The sequence below is a fragment of the Sorghum bicolor genome, chromosome 3 (genome assembly GCF_000003195.3).
Source record: "Sorghum bicolor cultivar BTx623 chromosome 3, Sorghum_bicolor_NCBIv3, whole genome shotgun sequence".
NCBI lineage: Eukaryota > Viridiplantae > Streptophyta > Magnoliopsida > Poales > Poaceae > Sorghum > Sorghum bicolor.
In genome coordinates this window covers 59,196,593-59,219,197 of record NC_012872.2, presented here as the reverse complement: position 1 = coordinate 59,219,197, position 22,605 = coordinate 59,196,593, and the positions used below count along the sequence as shown (strand labels likewise).

The 22,605-nt window shown below is 43.7% G+C and overlaps 3 protein-coding genes across 3 annotated transcripts; all 3 read left to right on the top strand.

The window, feature by feature from the left end:
• Nucleotides 1,131-5,175, top strand: LOC8068003 (trihelix transcription factor ASIL2). Its single transcript, XM_002458258.2, has 2 exons — nt 1,131-2,335; nt 4,782-5,175. The coding sequence occupies exon 1, from the start codon at nt 1,368-1,370 to the stop codon at nt 2,319-2,321; it is 954 nt and encodes a 317-aa protein (XP_002458303.1). The 5' UTR covers nt 1,131-1,367; the 3' UTR covers nt 2,322-2,335; nt 4,782-5,175.
• On the top strand, nt 11,255-14,806 carry LOC8061845. Its single transcript, XM_002458257.2, has 8 exons — nt 11,255-12,637; nt 12,814-12,897; nt 13,165-13,323; nt 13,394-13,450; nt 13,715-13,788; nt 14,128-14,221; nt 14,296-14,397; nt 14,488-14,806. The coding sequence occupies exons 1-8, from the start codon at nt 11,270-11,272 to the stop codon at nt 14,554-14,556; spliced, it is 2,007 nt and encodes a 668-aa protein (XP_002458302.2). The 5' UTR covers nt 11,255-11,269; the 3' UTR covers nt 14,557-14,806.
• LOC110433906 lies at nt 17,723-22,137 on the top strand. The gene is made up of 10 exons (XM_021456963.1): nt 17,723-18,264; nt 18,404-18,459; nt 18,555-18,654; nt 18,778-18,876; nt 19,046-19,132; nt 19,269-19,360; nt 19,512-19,604; nt 20,851-20,919; nt 21,022-21,228; nt 21,843-22,137. The coding sequence occupies exons 1-9, from the start codon at nt 17,890-17,892 to the stop codon at nt 21,155-21,157; spliced, it is 1,107 nt and encodes a 368-aa protein (XP_021312638.1). The 5' UTR covers nt 17,723-17,889; the 3' UTR covers nt 21,158-21,228; nt 21,843-22,137.

The window sequence follows — 22,605 nt, the reverse complement described above, 5'->3', positions numbered from 1 at the left end:
CCCAAATTGCTATCCCGAGCGCAACTTGTTAGAGACACATATTCTTTTACCAAGTGAGCGGGTCCCATCTGTCATCCTCTATTTTTACCAAGTGAGAATAGCAACTTATTGGAGACACATCCTTTTTTCTTTTGCTAAACAAATTAGCAACTTGCTATAACTTAAGATTTGACAAGTGAATTTTACCAAATTGTTGGAGATGCTCTAAGGAACTAAACACCCCCTTAACTACTAGTCAAATCTATCTCTATTCATACTCAAGTCACCTCAAAATCTTTTTAGAAAAAAAGAAAAATTATACAATGGGTCGTCGGCGCTACGGCGAGAAGCACCCACAACTGTGGTCAATGATAGCCTCAGGCTAGTTCGTAAAAATTTTCAAGATTCACCATCACATCAAATCTTTGGTCGTATGCATAAAATATTAAATATAGATGAAAATAAAAATTAATTGCACAATTTACCTGTAATTTGTGAGATGGATCTTTTGAGCCTAGTTATTCCGTGATTGGATAATGTTTGTCAAATAAAAACGAAAATACTACCTAGCCAATGTTTTTTCCGAACTGAACGAGGCCTCACTCAATGGTCACTGGCACCCCGCGAAACTCGGCGTGCCAAAAAGGAACCGCCGAAAAAATAGCTCCGCCAACTGCCAGCCGGAGTCCTCCCACGCCCAGGCCCAGCAGCCGCACCCATCCATCTCTTTCGGCGCGGGGCGCCTGCCCCGAACGAACCAACGAAACGCACGCCGACCCAACGGCGGCCAGTCGCGCGAGCCGTCTCTACCGTCGCCGCGAAATCGCGATCGGTTTCCACGAGTCCTGCCTCGGCACGGCGTGACCCGCCCGGCCCGCACCCGCACGTCCGTTCCACCCACCGATCCCGCGCCGTGCCGGCCGGCCGGCCAACCGAACCACGCCGAGGCCGCTCTCTCTCTCTCTCTCTCTCTCTCTCTCTCTCTCTCTCTCTCTCTCTCTCTCCGACTCCGTCCCCAGCGCCAACAGCTAATCCCTCGCCGGCTCGGTGTCCCGGTCAAACCCGTCCGCGCCCCCGACCGACGGGCCGATCCAACGGCGGCCGCTCGCCCACACGACAGCCCCATGCATCTGCGCCGCTCCTCCACGTGCCGCGTCGCGGTCGTCACGGCCCACGGGCCGGCGCTCCTCCCTCCCCCTCGCCGCCCGCCCTCCTCCCTCCCTTCTTTTATTCCCCACCCCCGCCTCGTCTCCTCCACCGCCGCCCCCACATCTATCCACCCGTCCGTCCGTCCGTTCGTCCGTCTCCACGCGCAAACGAGAGAGAGAGAAGGCTAGGTCGTCGTCGTCGTCGTGACTCGTGAGGCGAAGAGAGATCTGGGAGGAGCCATGGACGGGAAGTTGCCGCCGCCGAACCCGAACCTGCCGTACCGGGAGGATTGCTGGAGCGAGGGCGAGACGGCCGCGCTCGTCGACGCCTGGGGCTCGCGCTACCTCGATCTCAACCGCGGGAGCCTCCGCCAGCCGCAGTGGCGGGAGGTCGCCGACGCCGTCAACTCCCGCCCGGGGGCCTCGGCGCGCCGCCGCCCGCCGCGCACCGACATCCAGTGCAAGAACCGCGTCGACACGCTCAAGAAGAAGTACAAGGCCGAGCGCGCGCGCGGCGGGCCGTCGCCCTGGGCCTTCTACGGCCAGCTCGACCTCCTCGTCGGGCCCACGCTCACCGGCAGCAAGAAGCCGTCCCCGCCGCGCGCCGCGCTGCCCGTCTTCCGGAGGCGCCAGACGCCGCCGCGCTCCCCGTCGCCGCAATCGCCGCCGCCGCTCCCCATGGCGCTCCCGCTGCACAATTACCGCCGTGGCTCCGACCTCCCCTCCGCAAACCTCATCCATAAGGCGGCTGCGGCCGCCGCCGCTGCTGCCGCCGAGTCCGACTCGGAAGATGGCTACAATAACAACGACTACGACGATGACGAAGGCTCTCAGCAGTCGCCGTCGCGTTCTGTATCTTCTGGCTCCGGTGCTGCTGCTGCTGCTGCTCCGGCTGTTGGCAGCAAGAGGAAGATGATCAGCGGGAGCGGTGGATTCGGGGAGCTAGCGAGGGCAATTGAGACTTTCGCGGATATGTACGAGCGCATGGAAGCTGCTAAGCAGCGGCACGCGGAGGAGATGGAGAGGCAGCGAATCAAGTTCCTCAAGGATCTGGAACTGAAGCGGATGCAGGCTTTTGTGGACATGCAGCTGCAGCTTGCGAGGGCAAAACATGCCAGGAAGGGTGATGCTTCCTCAGAGATGCTCATGTCTCTCGCTGCACTGCCATTCCTCAGCAGTCCTGCTTACCTCTAAATTGGAAGAGTTAGGTAAACGAATATTTCGGCCTTAAATTAGGATACAGTCAGTTGGTTGCTGTGATAGACTTGTTAGTTGATTGTTTATGTGCTTGCTAAGACACTGTCGTTGTTTCATACGAACCACAGAGGTATTGCAGGTCTTTAAAATTTGAATGTACCTTGCAATGCATTGTGCTCAAGTTTTTCTTAGATGAGATGGAGTTTATTGGTTTATGACATGTAACTGTCAATGTATTACGAATTTAATGTCAGCTACCTTTGTTCTGTGTTGGCAAATTCTGTTCATACATTATTTGGTTTGCAACTTTGCATTATGAGAAGTATATGCTTTATTTATGATACCGCAATATTTTATGACTATGTTATGTTACTTCATTGTCACCGGCCTTTCTAGTTGGGGAAGGGAACTAGCAGTTTTTTAGTGTATGTGACCCTTTGCTATAATGCAACATCAAATTCTGTGTTCCCATTTTCTCTCATTTGAGATGCTTGGTTGTCCTAGATGATACATAGGGTAATTTATTTACCTTTCTAGTAGCTGGGGACGGGAAGTCAAATATTTCTCTCTCTTTTTTTTGGATAGTGTTTGTGAGCATCTGCTACGTCAACTATGTGTTTGTTAGATTTTTAGTTTCTGGTTTTAGCTTTTCTTTTGAGATGCACTACGATCTTTAGAAACTGATTGGAGCTAGGATTAGGGGGGGGGGGGTTGCATAAGTTAATTCAAAGATAATAAATTACTAACATGTTAAAGTTCTTCTCAACCTCATGGGCTTTAGTAGAAAAATTGGGTCATGAGGGGTCCATGGCCCCTGCTAGTCCCCTACTGGCTCCATCACTGCTTAAAGACATGTTCATTAGTGGATGATGTATTGGGTTTCATTTGGAGTCTCTGTTTTAGGAATTTGAGGATTCTTCAGTTTTGAGGGGGTTCTGCCTTGCTGGGAGCCTGGGAGGGGCATTTGAAGATCTGCTTCTGAACTAAATCTTAGTTGACTGAACTGGTGATGAATAGTTTTCCGTTGTAGAATAGTATGCTTCTAATGTACCCAATGTGTTTATGCTTGTGCCTGAAATATCTTAATTTGGGATTCTCACAAATCTTTTCTGAAAAAATAGCTCATGCCATCCTTATATAAATGAAATTGATGTGCACAATGCTAATAATCAGAATGTGTTTTTTTTTTATAGATTCATTGTAATGCATGTTATAATTGCCTCTGCTTATGCCAATTTGCTTGGGATGTGATACTGCATTTTTATGTGCCTGTTAATTGCACCGTACTGTTTCCATGGTAGAATTTGTCATCAGAAGTAGTTTACATTATCCGGATCTTGCTGTGCTCACATTATGGGAGTCGCAAGCTCCTCTGCATGATAATTCTGGGTGCTTCATTAGAACACCTAATGGTGTGTACCTGGCATTTGAGTTCTGTTGTAAGCCAATACCTTATATGGTATCCAATTGTGCTGGGGAGACCAAGAGCAGAGCATCTGTGAACTGCAACGCTCATTAGCCACCCTCTACCGTAGAGTTAAATTGTGCTCAACTTACCATTGTGCCCATGCCCCAAGCAAATATTTAGAAGTAGCATGCAAGATTTTACTCCTATTTCAAGTTTGGTGCTTGTTTGCTTTTTTTTTATTGAATTGGCTTCTATCTGTCCTGATTTGCAAAAGAAAAAAAGAAAAAAAAGGAGCGCAATGGCAGGAGGCTCTGCCTTTCATGTAAGAAGAAAAAAGTTTATATACAATAATGGCAGGATCTTGTGTTGTAATACACTGATATTGTAGTGGTACTTCTACAAGGTCACTGATGTCATGTGACAACAATGGCTACTGTGGATCCGCCCCTGCAATAATGTGGCATTAAGCTCCCCCAGACAAGACGGCACAAGCACAACTCCTTTTTCTGAAAGGAGCAACCAGGATACCCCTCGTAGCCAAAAGTGACTCCACCTTCTGATTTGCAAAACTGACATTGTTTTGATATGGCGAACAGTTTCTCCCCAAATCATAGCATCGATGGGTTTAGATCCCCTTCAATTTCAAATACTCTTAAGCATTGTCATATTTCAACTGATACCGATCTAAATTTTTTAGTTAACAATCTTTATCCAACTTTCTATTATTATCTAATGGTTTTACCCCAGTGTTGCATTCTCTTCTGCTTTAATATAATGATGATGATGATGATATGCAGCTCTCCTGCAATGTTCAAGAAGAAACAATCTTGCAAGCGTTATTTAAAGACTACTGTTGATTTTTTACTTCATTGCAGCATGCTTGTGTATTTCTGATCATCATTAGTTTTGGGCTTCATCATCGGATTTATTGTTTGTACACTTTAATCATCAGATTTGTAACTTCAGAAAATTCTACCACTTGTTCACAGCAGTACTATTGTGTACTGATATATTTATTGGTCTCTGATTCTGTTCATCTGATGTTCCAGATTGTTAGGAGCTAACGTGGTGATGTCGCTCTCAGATGAAGATGGATCTGGGCTCGGTGGTAGACTGCCAGACTGGTAGTAGCACTTCGGTATAGACAGCCTGAGTTGGTAGTGGGAAACTGAAGTAGTCTATTGCTGATGCGCGATGCCTGTTCTCGCCAGTCGCCCAATCAATCCCCATGTGCCATGGTCGACGAAAGATGGGAGAACCCAACCTTTTATAGTTTTCGCGTTCCTGAAACAGTCATATAGTTTTCGCGTTCCTGAAATAGTCATGTAAACAATGCCCAAAGGCCTTTGTCTGTTAATTTGTTTTGCAATTTTCATTTAACTCTGTAACTAAATTTCAAATGGTTCAGTTAAATATATATATCCCATGACCTCTCTATAAAAAGAATAAAATTCTAGATTTAAGTTTATAAGAAATAGTATTAATATATTCATGACTCTAAATGAGTTTACTATAAAAAATATATTTCATATTTAATATTTAATATTTTTAGTTCACCCTAAAAACCCAAAAGTTTTCAAGATTTCTCATCACATCGAATCTTACGGCACATACATTAAGTATTAAATATAGACGAAAATAAAAACTAATTACACATTTTATCTGTAAATTATGAGACGAATCTTTTGACTCTAGTTAGTCCATGATTGGATAATGTTTGCCACAAACAAACGAAAGTGCTACAGTAGCAAAATCTAAAAAGTTTCCGCATCTAAACAAGGCCTTAGCCTTCTCCTGGGCGCAGCCTCTATTGCATAGGAGACACTAGCATCCAAAATCTCTTCTAGGGTTTCTCTACCCCTTTTATCCCCCGCCACCACTTTATCTTCTCGTGTTCTCCGATCTTCACTCCACCTCGCTCTCCACCTCCTCAGTATGCAAATGCATCTCCCTTCTTCCTCCGGCGATGCGCGGTGATAGCGGGGTCGTAGGCAGTCCTTGCGTGGCTCGAGGTGGCTACTCCCTCTTTCGTCTCGCCGGGTGACGTGTGTGCATGCGCTTCTTCGTCGTCGTCTTCATTCGGCCTTCAGATGAGGAGACACACGGTGGTGTATGACGTGTTTGTTGGTGTTTGGCGTGTTTGTGTTGCTTGGACATGGGTTTGTGGTGAATGCTGGTCGACAAGCTCGGGTAATCTTCCTCACCTGATTTGCTTCCTCCTCACCAAGCTCTACACTTCTTCTTCATTGCTTCCTCTCCATCCTCCAAGCAATGTAAAACCTTGGCATTTTTTAGCCACGTGGCCCGATTCGCTGGTTTCCGTGTTATGTTTCGCTGTGGTGCTTGGATTTTGGGGTGCCTCGAGGCAGTTCTTTGATGCATCCTATAAGGTATGGTGGGATCATCTGTGATTGCTACCTTTTTTATTAGATATCGCATTTGGTTTTGGCACACAGACCAAGGCCTTGTTTAGAGCATCCCCAACCGTTTTTGTATATGGGCTTTGCATTTTTGTATTTGCAAAAAAAGTCTAAAAATTACCTATCCAATGGTTTGGCATATGGGCTTTGTAATTTTATTAACTTGGCAAAAAGAGGGGAAGTATTGGTATATATGCCAGGTCCGTCCTCGGTTGGCATCGGGGAAGTCGCGCGTATCGCGCGTAGTCCATGGTTGTGGTTGCATGCCTTCCGGTCGTGGTCGCGGGTGTTCTTCGACGTTCCGCCGCCAGATTGTCGCAGGACTGTCCATCGAACTTCATCTCAAGGCCAGGTACTTCATAGATACTCTTCCAATTGGTTGCGTATTGTCTCTATCTTGCCTAGGGTTTTGGCCATGTATGGGGATGGGACTAGCGGGCGTTGGTGTCTCCATCCAATTGATTGCGTATTGTCTCCTTCCAATCAATTGATGGCTATTGTTGATATTCGTTGACGGCGTCGTGCGAGCGTATATGCCAAGGTCGACCTGCTGTTGTTGATGTCCGTCGGCGCCATGTGGGCGTATCTACGAAGGCCGAGTTGCTGCTGTTGATGTTGGATAGATGCTGTTGCTGTTCGATACATTCTGCTGCCGCTGTTCATCTCATATATTTTTTTTAACATTTGACATATTATTTTGTAGATTCATTCAAATGGATGGAATGAGATTCTATACGGGCATACTGACGGCAAATTCTGATCATATTCTTGGCTTAGACAAAATGACCTTTCCAGTGACTCCCCGGACCCAGCCAAATACTAATGATGTTCCTCATGAATCTCAAGATGATGTTGTCGAAGTGCAGGCAGCCGAAGTTGCTGCTCGCCGTAGTGCTGGAAGGGCGCGTCACATATGACAAAAAAATTTGATAAAGAGGAAGATAAAACTATATGCTCTGCTTGGTTGAATGTTAGCAAAGATCCTATTAACGGGGCCAGTCAAAAGCTTTTATCGTTTTGGGGTAGAATTCGTTCCTACTTTGATGAACATAAGAAAACTGATGTTGTCAGAGAATTCAATTATGCATAGGTGGCTCACTATTCAGAAGAAAGTTAACAAGTTATGTTCATGCTACGAGAAAATTGAGCGTAGAAATGCTAGTGGAGCAACTATCCAAGACATGGTTTGTTTTCATAGTTTGTTCTTTTATTACTTCTGCTATATTTAGTTGTTTTCATATTTGGTTTTAAATAATTAACTTGCGCAGATCAATCAAGCATTGGAGACGTACACGAGAGTAGACGACGACCATAAGTCGTTTACTCTTATGCATTGTTGGCACGTGTTGAAGGATGAAGACAAGTAGAAGTCAAGGAGGATTGAACTAGGTGACCAGCCGAAACCAAGCATTGTTCACATGTCCCTTATACTGACCTTGTGATTGAACTGGACAATTCTTCCACGCCCAGTGCATACAATCGATAGATCCTAACATTCCAGGAAAATCTCTTTTCTCATTGACTGCAAGTAATCGTGCTATGTCAGCCTCATTGGGATGTCTCAAGTAGTCCGCTTCAAATATTTGTACAACCGCAGCAACGAACCTACGTAGGCTCTCTATTGCAGTGCTTTCGCCAATGCGAACATACTCATCCATAGCATCAGCAGAAACTCCATATGTGAGCATACGGAGAGCGGCAATTACTTTTTGGAAGCAACTCAGACCAAGCACACTTACCGCATCTCTTTTCTGCACAAAGTAACCATCATGTGCTTCAACAACATTCATGATGCGTAGAAAAATATCTCTATTCATTCTGAATCTGAAAAAAATACAAAAGTTGAACAACTCATATAAAAATAAAAATAATAATAAGAAACAAAATGAGGAGAAAGAAGTGGAACCTCCGACGGAATCTTTCTGGATCATACGTCAGCTTATCCGCCAAATAATCTTGAAACATCCTCTGGTGGCCGCTTTCTCTATCGCGATAAATAACAGTATGGCCAGGAACGGAACCACCAGGTTTTCGTTTTTTAATCGAAAACGTGCGCAGAAGCCGAGCAGCTGTGAATATGAAGTAATCATCGTCGTCTGAAGAATCATCATCGAATTGCCTTCGGAGACGTGATCTGGAAGCCCTCATCTGCCGCGTACGCAAACAATTGCATATCTGAGAATATGTGCGCTGCTGAAAATGAACTATCACAAAACGATATTCGTCTAGGAAGCACAAACCTTGGCGATTTGCTGTGACAGCCGGCTAGATGTTGTCTCCTGTAATCTGGAACCTATCGCCTCCGTGCCGGCAGAGACTAAACGCCGGCTACGAGGCACACCTGGTTTTGCCGGCAGGAAATTGGAGCCGCAGGGACTAAACAAATGCTGCTATAGCTAGAGCCGTGATTTGAGCACAAACGCCGCGACCTGGTGCCTCACGCAAAAAATTTTCCGCGAACATTCACCCAACGCACCACCAGAGAATACATCGGCAAAAAAACATTTTTGTGAGTCCACAATTTTATTTTTGGCCAAGTGAATAATGCCAAACCATTAGAAATTGTCTCTTTTTACCATTGTCAAATTTATTTGGAACTTGGCAAACTCCCTCATTTGCCAAACCAACTATGCAAAATGGTTGGGGATGCTCTTACTTCTAAAAGATTTTACAAAATATAAATAGTACCACTTTCATTTGTATTTGACAAATATTATCCAATCATAGATTAACTAGGCTTAAAAAATTTGTCTCGCAAATTACAGCTAAACTGTGTAATTAGTTATTTCTTTTATCTATATTTAGTGCTTCATGTATGTCTCACAAGATTCGATGTGATGGAAAATTTTAAAAAATTTACAAAATATTTTGAGAACTAAACAAGGCCCAATATGGAGATTAACTCCGAGTTAGGACGAGTGGTTTCTGTGGTCCAACTGATTATGCCGCCATGGCTACACATAGGCTAAATCACTGTCACATCGAATCTTTCGGCGTATACATAAAGCATTAAATATAGATAAAAATAAAAACTAATTATACAGTTTACCTGTAAATCGCGAGACGAATCTTTTGATCCTAGTTAGTACATAATTGGACAATATTTACCACAAACAAACGAAAATGCTACAGTAGCGAAATTCAAAAAATTTTCACATCTAAACAAGGCCTAGTCGAGGTTGGGATCCGCTTAGTTCTAAAAAAGTATGTTCTTGCTTTTTCTTAATTGATGATGTCGAGGGAGAGCCTCTAGATGGTTGTGCTCTACACACAACAGTCGAGGTGAGCCCTTATCCATCAGTACATTTTGATGATTGAAATGATGTGCATCTGGAGGCCAGCGAGGTTTGCCTGAACCTAAGACCAAACTTTCATTCATGCACGAGGATGGATTTGCAGCAGCAAAGATCAGTCATGGGCTTCACATGCTGCTGCCATGGTAGTCTTCATTTCTTCTAAACTCAAGAAAGAGGCGTAGAGTGGATAATGAACCAATATGTTATGGCCCAGGTTATATGCAGATGAGCATATATAGGGAAAAAAAACTCTCGTTTACAATTCCAGTGATGTTAAATACCCAACAATGCTAAGGGTTACTAGAGTAGCATTTTTTTAACTCTACTCTCTCCGTTCCAAATTATAATACATTTTAAGAATTTTGAAAAGTCAAAGAATCTCAAGTTTGATCAAAATTATAAAAAAATTATGAAGATTATCATATGAAAATATAATTAACAAGAAATTTAATAATATTTAGTTGACATCATAAATATTTTTATTTTATTATATAAATTTAGTTAAATTTAAGATGCTTTGACTTAATGTCAGATAGAGAGAGTATAGCTTATTCAAGAAAAAATATACCCTTTCAAACCAGATGGTCCCGTTACAAGAAGTTAAGGGTCTGTTTGCTTCTGATGACCCTAGCAAACCAAACAGAAAGAATTCACATGGTCTCGTCGTTACTCCTTTGCTCCTCAACCTTTTCGAGACGGTGAGCTCGGAGCACCCTCGTTGTTCTAGAAACAAAATTCACCTCTCGCTGCTCTCCGCTTCACCGACGGCCGGGTCCTCGCGACCCTATCCCCAACTCCCTCGATCATCAGCCAAACCTTCCAAGCCTCACCGCGCTCCTCTTACCCAACAACCTCACCTCAAATTGGCCTCCTCCCCTCCCCTCCTCGACAAGTACCGTCAACATGGATCTATGCGGACTTGCTTACATTGGTAAAGAGTTCATTTCAGTTCTTCTTTACCCAATTACTCTTATTCCATGTCTGTTTGCGAGATGGATTCATTCACTCTTTTCTGTAATTTTTCCACCTTTTTTGTGTGCTTGGTAGAGTTTATTTCCAACTTTTTTTCGTGTTGAGCTCACCCTCAATCCTCATCGCATTTTTCTCTTTGTTTTTTTCTTTTTTTTATGTGTGTCAAGTGCTTAATGTCATACTAATACTAACAAGATAAATATAACTTAATAATATAAGAGGGGTTAAGTGCTAAGGGAGCAATGACTCGCTGTCTAAGGTTAAGCATGCTTAAGCGTTCCTTACAATTTTTATCTTAAATCGAATAAATAGAGAAGATAGTGGAGAGCAATTGAGAAAGAATGAATATATAAGTCTTCTTTATCTCCCTCTTTTCTTTTTATAGGAAAGGTGTGAGAGAAATTTTTCATAATTTCCCTCAACAGGGTTTGTATTTTAAAAATATTTTTAGAGAAATCATTATGTCACAGTGTTATATCATTGGACCCTAATGACACAGTACAATTTCTAACATATATTATTCTAAATATATAGATATTGATTATATAGGTGCTAATTTGTCAAAAGATGTTAGAAAGAAAAAAATAGAAGTTGCTAAAAAAACAGAAAAAAAATTGTATAGGCTTTTATTTAGGCCTTGTTTAGTTCACCCCAAAAACCAAAAAGTTTTTAAGATTTTCCGTCACATCGAATCTTTTGACATATGCATAAAGCATTAAATATAGACTAAATAAAAAGTAACTGCACAGTTTACATATAAATTGTGAGACGAATCTTTTAATCCTAGTTAGTTTATGATTGGACAATATTTGCCACAAATAAACGGAAATACTACACTACAGTTACGAAATGCAAAATCTTTTTGCATCTGACCAAGGCGTTGCCCATCAAACCCACGCACCGCCGGTTCCTTGCCAGCGCAGCGCCGACGCTCCATCTTGGGTACCCCTCCATCTTCCTCGCAGCTCCGCCCAGGCTCGGTCCCTCAGCGCAGATCTTCTGCTCCTTCCCCCACTCGCGCGCGCTCAGGCTCGGTCCCAGGGATCGGATCTTCCGCGCATCGGCGGCTCCCCCTCGGCGGCGTCCAGCGACGGAGGGGCAGTCCCAGGCTCGTCGTCGGCGGCGGCGGCGGCGGCTCCCCCTCCCGCCTCTCGCCAGTCGCCTCGCGCCCTCGCCTCCGTCCTCCGCGCACCGGCCGGCGACCCTGCGTACGCACCTCTCCCTCTCCCCTCCCGCCTCTGCTGTGCCATGGGAGCCCGGCCAGCTGCCCAGGGTGGCCGGGCCTTGGCTCCGCCGGTGGTGCAGGTGGTGGATTTGTCTTCCGACTCCGAGGGCGAGGTGTCGGCGCACTCGCCAGATCACAAGCGCCCCTCTTGGCAGCCGGCTCCAGACTCCAATCGCGGGGGTGGCGACACTGGTTCCAGCGCCATGGACATCCTCTTCGAGCAAGCGGCTGCGGGCGCGGCGTGGGGTGACGCGCTGAAGAAAGGGAAGGATAAGGTCGTGGAGGGGGAGAGCGCGAGGCCTCCAAAGCACAGTGGAGAATTGCTCGGTGCTGCTGGCCGCGTCCTGGGAGCTGGGAGTGATCCGTGGAGCGCAGTGGTGAGCAAGTGCAAGGCTGGGGACGGTGGGAATAATGGAGCTGGGTGTTGGGGTACTTGGGGTGACCGGGGTGGCCGCGTCCTGGGAGCTGGGAGTGATCCGTGGAGCGCACTGGTGAGCAAGTGCAAGGCTGGGGACGGTGGGAATCATGGAGCTGGGTGTTGGGGTACTTGGGGCGATCAGCTTGCTAACTCGGCCCCCATGCCGCGTCTAGGGTCAGAGAGGAAGGGGTTTCATGAGACATATGCACTGCGAGGGATGCCTCAGCTTCACAGTGATTCTGCAGCATCCAGTGACAAGTGGAAGGGTATTCTTGGTGCAAGCCCTGCTGATCATGCCAACTCACTGTGGAGCTCCTGTGATACTGACATGGAAGATAATGTGGATGAAACCTTCTCCCAGAGGTCTGCGTCTGCTCGTGAAATTTCTAACTGTGATGATTTTCTTATGGAAGATAGTAGCTCGTCATGGCTATCGAAGATCAAAGGGCTGCACTTCCCACTTCCTGACGAGCATCAGTTGAGAACCAGGCAGATTGAGGATGATGAGGCGTTTGCCCGCAGACTTCAAGAGCAGCTCAATCAGGAACAGCCAGGCTCTCAGCATTCTGAAGCGGTTGTTACCCTGGACTACTTCAACTCTTAATGTTTCTGTTTCCTTTTGGTGTCTTTTCCAACTATTTTTTGTTTCTTAGTTTATTTTGCCTTTTGTGTGTAATGTGTATGCTTCTGAATTTCTGTTTAGTTGATGTGGATGTAACCAATAACTTTTTCTTTGCTGACATCTTGTAGGTTGATGCAACAATAGCCTGGACATTACATGAGCAAGATGCTGAGCATGCCAGATTTGCTGCAAGAGAAGGCCAGTCTAGTTCTGTAAGTTGTCACGTGGTGTGAGGGTAGTTTATCGCTTGCGAAATCAATGTAGATATGTTTATGCGTAGCCAGATCTATTGCCCATTCTGTTATAAAAAGAATCCATTCTCACTTATGAATATGCATTCTGAATTCCTGACTCATTTCCATGCATTCTGAATTCCTGACTCATTTCCATATTCTCTCCTATTTGCCATTGTTTTCCATACTATTTTCTGAATTTCCATAGCATCCTTTCTTTTTTAAATGTACTCTTGTTTTCCTCAGAGCCAGAGGGACAGATCAATGGCACATCTATATTCTTATGGACGTCACTCACCTGTTCAAAGTTTTGCTGCTTGGGCATCCAATCTTCCTCCAATTCCAATGCCAAGCTTTAGAGGTTTGCAAAGGAACTCCAACTGCCCTCAAGCGGAGCAACGCAATGTAAGAAACTTTAAATTTATTTCCTGGAACTCCACCTCTGTCACGTGCACTGACATTTGTTCATTGTCAGATGCTTATCTCTCAGTTAACCAAGGGATGCTTCGGAGAAGACATGGATCTAGAAATGGTTAGAACTTACTCTATATGCTAGAGAAGACCATGCTATGTTGGGATTTTTAGGGCCTTGGACTAGAGTCTTATCTTGTATGATACTAAAATGTATGTAGAAACTACTTGCATATACTAAAATATTCACACATCTTGCCTTATTTTGATAGTAACAGAGAAAGTATGGGAAATTCTTTCAGATCCCAAACTGGATGTGAAGAGGATATTTCTCAAACATTTGAATGTCCACATCACACTAACCATGCTGAGTTCTTTGGTGTAGAGAATGGCTGTACTGGACTCGCTTTCTGAAGCATTTAGGAACTGCGAGGACACACTTTCTCCAGATTCTGATGTGTAAGCATTTACTGTTCTGTAGCATTTTTTTCCAACACAATGTGTGGATGGATATTTCCGCAACCATGTGTTCTCTTATTTTGATAAATTCATACCTGGTATCATGTTCGGTTGATTGTGTGTTTACCTTGTAACACATTCTGCAAAGTTGTATACAGAAGCGTGAAGGCTCCAAACAGCTGATGTAACCATGTGTTCTCTGTAGTAGCTAGTAGGTTCCTGAAATGGCTTGTCCCATGCCCCCATTTTGAATGGGATCCTGTTGACGTGTTCTTTCCTTGCTTGTACATACTTCTTGGTTACATCCATTCTGACTAATCAACTTTTTATCACTTGTAGTGATTATGAGGACAGCATAGCATTTGATGTGGAGATCCAGTACAGAGGTGCTTCTGATGATCAAATAAACAGCCTGCCGCTATCACTAGTTGAGGTATGAATTCAGTCTTACTGAAGATGGATCGTGCATCCCCTTATAATTTGACTCCAATCCTTTCATTTGTCAAGGGCGGAAATTGTTCGGATGAACCCTGTAACATATGCTTGGATTGCCCTGCTGCTGGTGATTCCATCCGGCATTTGCCATGCTTGCACAAGTTTCACAAAAAGGTACACACCCAACAGTTGAATGATTCAGAACTCTTTCTGTCCTAATGTTCCAGTTTAACGTGTTCATTGGATTCAACTCGTCTTCTGCAGTGCATTGACAGGTGGCTTGGGATGAGGACATGTTGCCCGATTTGCAAGTCAAATGTATTCTCCCAGTAGGCCGTGGGCATCTCTTATACTTTTGGAGTAGCATCTCCTATACTTTTGGAGTAGCATCGAAGATAGATAGCTGACTAATAGGAGACATTGGTACTGCTGGTACAGCTGTGATGTGAACATTGTGGTGTGACTTTGCTCTCTTCTGCTCGGGGGAGCATCTAAATTCTGTGGCTGTGGATAAATTTACTGTTGTGCGAGAAGGCATGGAAAACCTGGCCTTGTTTAGTTCCCAAAAATTTTGCAAAATTTTTCAGATTTTCCGTCACATCGAATCTTTAGACGTATGCATGAAGTATTAAATATAAATAAAAATAAAAACTAATTGTACAGTTTGGTCGGAATTGACGAGACGAATCTTTTGAGCCTAGTTAGTCTATACTTGGATAATATTTGTCAAATACAAACGAAAGTGTTCTGCTATTCCTTAGGCTGACATGCGTAAGTACCTAGAGTGCGTCAGTTTTGGGCGGTGCCATGTGGGGTGGGGGGTATGTAGGGCTTAGTTGGACTTGCGCCCAGACCGGGTCGCGGACTCAGTTCCAACCTTCAATTGCAGATTTACAATTGTCTTTGATCCATTTTGATGTTTGTCAATTTTCTTCACCTCTGGTCTCCTAGTCGTGCCTAAGTTGATTTTCTTTTCTTTTCGTTTTCTTTCATAAATTGATTTCCTTTTTCTTTCTTCCATCATTAATTGATTATACGGTGACGGTGGGATGAGGGTGAGCCCGCAAAGGCGCCCCCGTCCTGCAAAATCGTCTTCGTGGTTCGTGTCTGTTGCGGAGCAGATCTCGCGAGAGCCAAGGCGCAAAATCGCTTTTCCTGCCGCTTCACGGCGGCAGGACACCGGCGCTTCCCGCCGCTAGGGTAGGGAGTCTATTCATGGATGACATAAATCGCGTGCCAAACAATAGAATAAATCATAACGATAATCAGTGGCGGAGCCACCAATATGGCGTGGTCTGGCAGCCGCCATACCTAAATCACATAAAAACGAATATATATACGTGTATACACAAATATGTAATGAGTAGTTACATGAGTACATGACTCATTCGTCCCTGCCTGCTTTGCCAATTAAGCTATCTATATCTCGCTGGCTGGCCTGTTAACTACACTTGATGGGCCATAAGCCTAGTTGCCAACAAGCTAGAAGGCCAGAACGGTGGGGGAATAGGGATCGACGTCAGTTCGTAGAAGTCTGGCTGGTTCGACTCTTCCTATTCCAATCTACTAAATCAGATCAGGCGAATTTAGGCATAGACGGTAGACGCCGGCACGCCGCGGACAGCAGACGGTGGCGGCCACGTACGGCTTCGGCATCCTCGCCATTGCCGACAACGACACAACCAGTCGAGACGCGGTGCACGAGCGCCGAGCAGAACGCTTGCAAATTGCAATTGCATGTTAGATACTTGCATCTGTTGCTCTGCATGTGCAACAAATATAGATATGTGATGCAAGGTAATTTATATTTCATAAATTAGAATTCTAAAAAGTCTATCTTTAAGTGTTATTTTATTTAACAATCATGTATGGTTTTTCTTTTTTGTCTTGTGATTTTTATACAGATTTAAAGACACTTTTTTCCAAAGCATTTACCATTAGCAGACTCCAACCCAGCTATGCCAGTAGATGGTGTTGCTGGACAACAAGAAGAGGTAGAGGTTGCAGGCATTAAGCTCGTTCCGGTGGATATTCAAGAGGTAGAATATAAAGAATCTTCATTTAGTGAGGTATTTTAAGTATTAATGCTTTACTTTTGGATTTCTATTATATTTGCTCTATATGTATATATACATAATGTTTTAGGGTGTGTATGCATAGTTAACCAATTGCCCTTTACAAACCCGCCACACCTAAAAATAATTCCTGGCTCCGCCACTGACGATAATGGTTTAGAAATTGTACCATTGGGCGCGGGACCGATGCCAAAGGTGTTGCTACTTGGGTCGATGATGTCGTCGTGGCCATATGGCGATGACGACCGAGCTAGAGCTACCTTAGCCTCGTCACATTCCCAGTGCAGGATCACAAGAGCGAGTTGCTCTCTAAAATTTTGGTGCATGTCGACTATGATAGTTGTGCAATACAGGTTAGCAATAAAAAAAATATCTTATATATAGAGATTCTAAATCTAAAGTCTAGAGGCTCTCCATATATATATTATATATAGTATATAGTATATATTATTTGATGATACAAAGGTTAGTACTCTGTATATATATGGGGAGAAAGACCTCTGCTTTCATATCAACTAGCAATACGGTGCTAATTGATGTCATAACTTTCACCCTTATTAGCGGGCTTAAACATTGAAGTCCATTATAGAACACAGATAATGGACTTTGATATTTATTTGAATTATTGCATTTCCCTAAAAATTTAGAGTTATTACATTTAGGTTTAGGAGAACTATACTGTATAAACTCTAACAGCTGTTGTGCTCTCGCGCCGATATTCACAGCGAGCGATGAGGCTGCCAGCCTGCGAAGTCGAGGTCCTTGAGGTTGAGCACCAGCAGCAGCTCTCCAGGGACTTCCCTATGATCATACAGTACACCTCACCGTCTGCTTTCAAGTTGTTCGTTCACTTGGCTGCCCACCTTGACGCCAACGCCGATCATGTCGTAAACATTAGCACTGTCAGGAAAACGTTGGCCTTAAACGCGAAGACGAAGAGCTGATCAAACCGAGAGAAGGGTCGGTGGCCACTTGTTGCTGCTAGTGATATAGTTAGAGCAAATTAGAGAGTCGGTTACATATCTTCTACTCTCATTATTTCAGTTTATAGGATGTTTTGATTATTATTTTTAGATATGTTGCATTTGCTATGTGCTTCGATAAATATACAATAAAAGATAGGAACATAAAGAGTATCAAAATCACTTTATTATAGAACTAATGAACTGGAGCTACAAATCAGTAAATAAAACAGATGTAAATATACAATAAAAGATAGGAACGTAAAGAGTATCAAAATCGCTTTATTAGAGAACTAATGAACTGGAGCTACAAATCAGTAAATAAAACAGATGTGGAGTATGCTGCCGCGAGGCTCGACAGATAGTACGTACGTTTACAGCCACACAAAAAAAAACAGGAACAAGATTTGATTTTGAGAGTTGAGACCCCACGACCTACACCTACACGGATACAGAGCGCCCGCCACGACGCGTCGACGCCAATCTCCGGTTCAGCCGTCCCAGTTCCGGATCACTCTCTCGGCTGCCACTGGTCCGCTTCCCCTCCGCGTCTGCGGCTTCCCCTCTCCGCTCTTCCCCCGCCGAGATATTTCCCGAGACTCTGAGAGCGGAGCCACCTCCTCCTGGCCATGTCGCTGCTCGCCGTCGCCTCCTCCACCCGCGCCGCGGCAGTGCGGCCGCTGTGCGCCTCGGCGGCCTCGTCGGGCGAGGCGGTGCCGGCGCCGGCAACTGCTGCGACGACGGAGGCCGCAGGGCGGAGGCCGGTGAAGGTGATCCTGCCGAAGAAGAAGCCGCAGAAATGGTCGACGGGGATGGCGCCGGGCGAGTACGGCGGCGGGCCGGCCACCATCAAGCCGCGCAAGTACTGGTGGGGGAAGGAGGACCGCGACCCCGTGGGGAACACCGACGACTTCATCTGGAACAAGGACTTCCTCCCCCACATGGAGCGCGTCATCGCCAACGGCGGCGCCGATGCAGAGCCCACCATCACCCGCCTGTCTCCGGTATGTATCTCGAGTTCCCTCACAGAACCTGTTCGATTTAGCGAACGAACTCGCATGCTCCGTCGTAGTTGTCTCAAACCTTTCATCGAGCTTAGAGTCTAGGAGTAGTTAGGTTCTGAGCGAAAATTCGTGTGAGCAGGTGGATGAGGAGGAGTCCGGGTTTCTGAGCATCAACCGCGCAATGAGCCTTGACAGGTCACTATCTCAATCCACCTGGTTATCAAGCAAACTCTCTGCTCACCAATTGTTGTTCCGACTGCAAAGTTGAGTGATCTTTGAATGGATTACAGTGTGGACGTTGATCTGAGCCAGGAGCTTCTGGCGCCCACCAGGCCAATCTTGCAAACCCAGGTTGAGGCCGCCTGGAAAGGACGGGCAATTGGCGCTGAGGTGAGATTTTCCTTTGTTCAAATTTCAATCCCCTTTTCTTTATTAATTATAATTATGGCCCTCCTTTGCCTCATGGAGATGGTGAGTGGTGACACAAGTTGTGTTATTCGAATACCGATGTAGGCTGTGAATGGAGCCAACACTCCTAGATGGAGGCTAGTCCCAACTCGCAGGGAGCAGGCAAAGTGGGACAGAGCGGCCAAGGCAGCTACTGGTGGAACTGTAAGTAACTACAGTCCTTTAACTGACTTGTTAGTTGCTCTAACCCTGCCTGATGTAGCAATCTTACAACTTATGTTCACAATGAAGTACTCTTACATATGACAGTTTGTACAGTATTCTTTGTAGTATTTTTCATAAACTTTGTCTCGTTCTTTTGGTCCCATTTTAGGATGTTATACTAAGGGAGTCAAAGTCAAGAGTGCAGCAAGGGGACCCTAAGTTATTGGCAGCTCGGTCCAGAGAAGACTACTTAAAGGTACTCATTTTCTTCTGCATGTAACCTCTTTAGATAGTTGCATGCTGCACAATTTATGTGTCCCAGTATTATGTGCTATTGAATATGAAGTACGCATAGATTATCTATTGGTCTTTGATAACTTTCACATTTGCAGCTGAAACAAAGATTACAGTGGCTCACTTTAGGCATCGGTGGCGTTGGTGTAATCTCTGCTTATATTTCATACTCTCCTGAAGTTGCTGCCAGGTATGAGTTTATTTATTTTCTTGCAACCTTCTAATGTGACATAGATAACTTTTAGTTTTTTCTGTTTATGTAGAGATAAAGTTGGAAAATCTCTTTTTTGGTTACCACTTCTTGGATCGACTTAGTTCAACTGACAGCAGTTACTCTTCAGCTTTGGTGCAGGGTTGATTGGATCATTGGTGTATCTCCGCATGCTTGGAACCAGTGTAGATTCCCTAGCAGGTGGAACTGGAGAAACTGTCAAGTATGCTCCCTTCAGTTAGTTATTTACTTATTTCACAAATCGCATTTGCAGATAGGTTCTCGAATAAAGTGTACTTAGACTTTCAGTTTGGCACAGTCAGTTTGTGCTAAATTTAGTATCTGATCTCATTCTACAGGACTGTCAGTTCTATTTTCAAAGTTGAAATGTTCAGCTCCATTTAATAAAAATAATGTTTGACAACCTTTGACAGTAAACTAAACCTATTTTTCGTATGAGATCTTTTGTAGAGTTGTGCTTCAATTTCAAGGTAAGATATTACCTTCTTGTGACTCAGCACACCACACTTTTGTTGATGTGTCCTTCCAGACCTGTTTTTGGTTGATGTACAAGGTTTTAGCATCTTATTTTTCATGCAGACCAAACAGAGTAGTATGATTTTACTTTTGTAATCTATCATTTTGTAGAGTTTAACCAAGAACAAAAATGTGTTGGTTCTCATTTAAGGCCCTGTTTAGTTCCCCACCCAAAAATTTTTCATCCATCCCATCGAATCTTTGGACACGTGCATGAAACATTAAATGTAGATAAAAAAAATAAACTAATTACATAGTTTGGTTGAAAATCACGAGACGAATCTTTTAAGCCTAGTTAGTCCATGATTAGACTTAAGTGCTACAGTAACCCACATGTGCTAATGACAGATTAATTATGCTTAATAGATTTGTCTTGCAGTTTCCATATGTGATATGTAATTTGTTTTTTTATTAGTTTCTAAAAATCCCTCCCGACATCCTTCCGACACATCCGATGTGACACCCAAAAAATTTTCATCTCCAATCTAAGGCCTTGTTTAGTTCACCCCGAAATCCAAAAAGTTTTCAAGATTCCCCGTCAAATCGAATCTTGCGGCATATGCATGAAACACTAAATATAGAGGAAAACAAAAACTAATTACACAGTTTGTCTGTAAATCGCGAGATGAATCTTTTGATTCTAGTTAGTTCATGATTGAACAATATTTGTCAAATAAAAACGAAAATGCTACAGTAGCGAAATCGAAATTTTTTCGGAACTAAACAAGGCCTAAACAGGTCCTAAATATAATGTTCAGTCAATCCCCTTAGTAAATAATTATCTAAAAAAATATAGTTACTTATTTGTCATAGAATGTCCACTCTTCTGTTTTCTACATGAGGATTTGACAGATCTAAAATAGCTGCTAGGCAGCTTGTAGAACTTGTTTGTGATGAAGAGAACCCTTCAATTTGTTATTGCGTACTTACAGGAGTGCTGCTGCACAACCAAGGTTGCTTATTCCGGTGGTACTTGTGATGATGTATAACAGATGGAATGGGTAAGCAGATGAAATTCTCTGTGAACTTTTACAATTGATTCAGAATATTTGGAAGAAGTGCCTCTTCTTACAAGAATCTATGTCCTTTCTATTGTGGTTCAGGATATTAGTTCCGGATTATGGTTTCATGCAACTGCAGTTAATACCAATGCTTGTTGGGTTTTTTACCTATAAGATTGCTACGTTCGCTCAAGCAATCCAGGATTCTATACCTGCAGTTGGAAATCGTGAAGGTTGAAAAGTGTCCTTGTTGTATATAAACAAAGGTGATAGCCCTGATCCCTGGTCAGTGGTCACCCAGATAGTAAGGTACCAATCTTCTTTTCTTAATCATAAAAAGCAATATATGTCAACAGTAGTTTCCCTTTATTGTCTTACGATTTTTTAAGAAAACAGCAAGCAGGATGTCTATCTATTATTCATATATAAAAGAAAAGAAGTTAAACTCAGACAGACAATACATTAGCCGCGAAAAGGGAAACACCACCAAGACGCACTCCTACGGGGAAACACCAAACAGTTTTTTCTTTTTTAAAGAAAGTGTTTCCAGTATGCTTGCAGTTGCAGCAGCCAATGCATGTGCTTCTGACCATTAAGGATGTTCGTTATTGTGTCCTGACCTCATGGTGCCCTTGAAAGTGTACTATGACCCTAGACTTGAAGGAGCAGACACCTATTCAGAATCTCAGATGCCCTACTTTTTGATGTCGACACTGGTTTTAAATTGCAATGAGTGCACTCCCAGCTAATGCATGTGAGTCTGACCATGGAAGAATTGTAAAATATTCTGCATATAGGGTCCCTGAATGAGCGTTGTTGCAGGCAGCAGATCTTTTATTTATTTTAATCCTTGCACCTTGAGAAATGGAAAAGAAGTACAACCTTTTTTCTGTTAATCCTGATCCAAATGCTTTATTTTATAGGTCTGTATAGAAGAATCTTGATCTGGTGTCATCACCAAGTAGATGAGATGCTCGTTGAGGATGCCATTTGAAAATCTTTAGTGCTTAACTATAATGTTTTGCGCAAATGTTCTGACGAAAGGTGGTGCAAGGTGATGTTACCACGTTCATTCCATATTGCACGCAGATCATCAATGTATAAATTTACGGCTCCAAACTTTTACCACAATGATTAATTAACACAATTGTATGATTGAATTCACATTTAGCACTGAATGCAAATTATGCAGGCTGCAAGTACACTCATTTAAAGAAAGTCGGTCAGAAGTATACACCTTACGAATGCTGAAATCTTCATGAAACTAATGACATTTTCGTGAAGATTTCAGCATTTTTTTAGTTGCTATAAGAAAGCCTGGCTATAAGACAACTACTGTAGTTGCTCTTATTTTACCTAGGTGCCTTGCTAATTTTAGTTGTAGTTTTATCCTCATTTAATGAGGTGTCCTATTAGCACGCAGAAATTGTGAGAGACCACTTTCATCTAGATGAAACAAATAGTGCACACCGTTTTCAATGCATTGGAAACTAAATGACACTACATCGAGAGCATTTTGTTTAAATTCCACGTGTTGGAACCTAACTGAAACTTCATTGGGAGCATCTCATTTCATAACAACACCATGCAACATTTTAGTATGTAGGCCTATGAAACTGTGACATGTGGGGTCTTGTTTCATTGGAGATGTTTTTTTTTTTCTCCCAAAATTGGTCAAACGTAGAA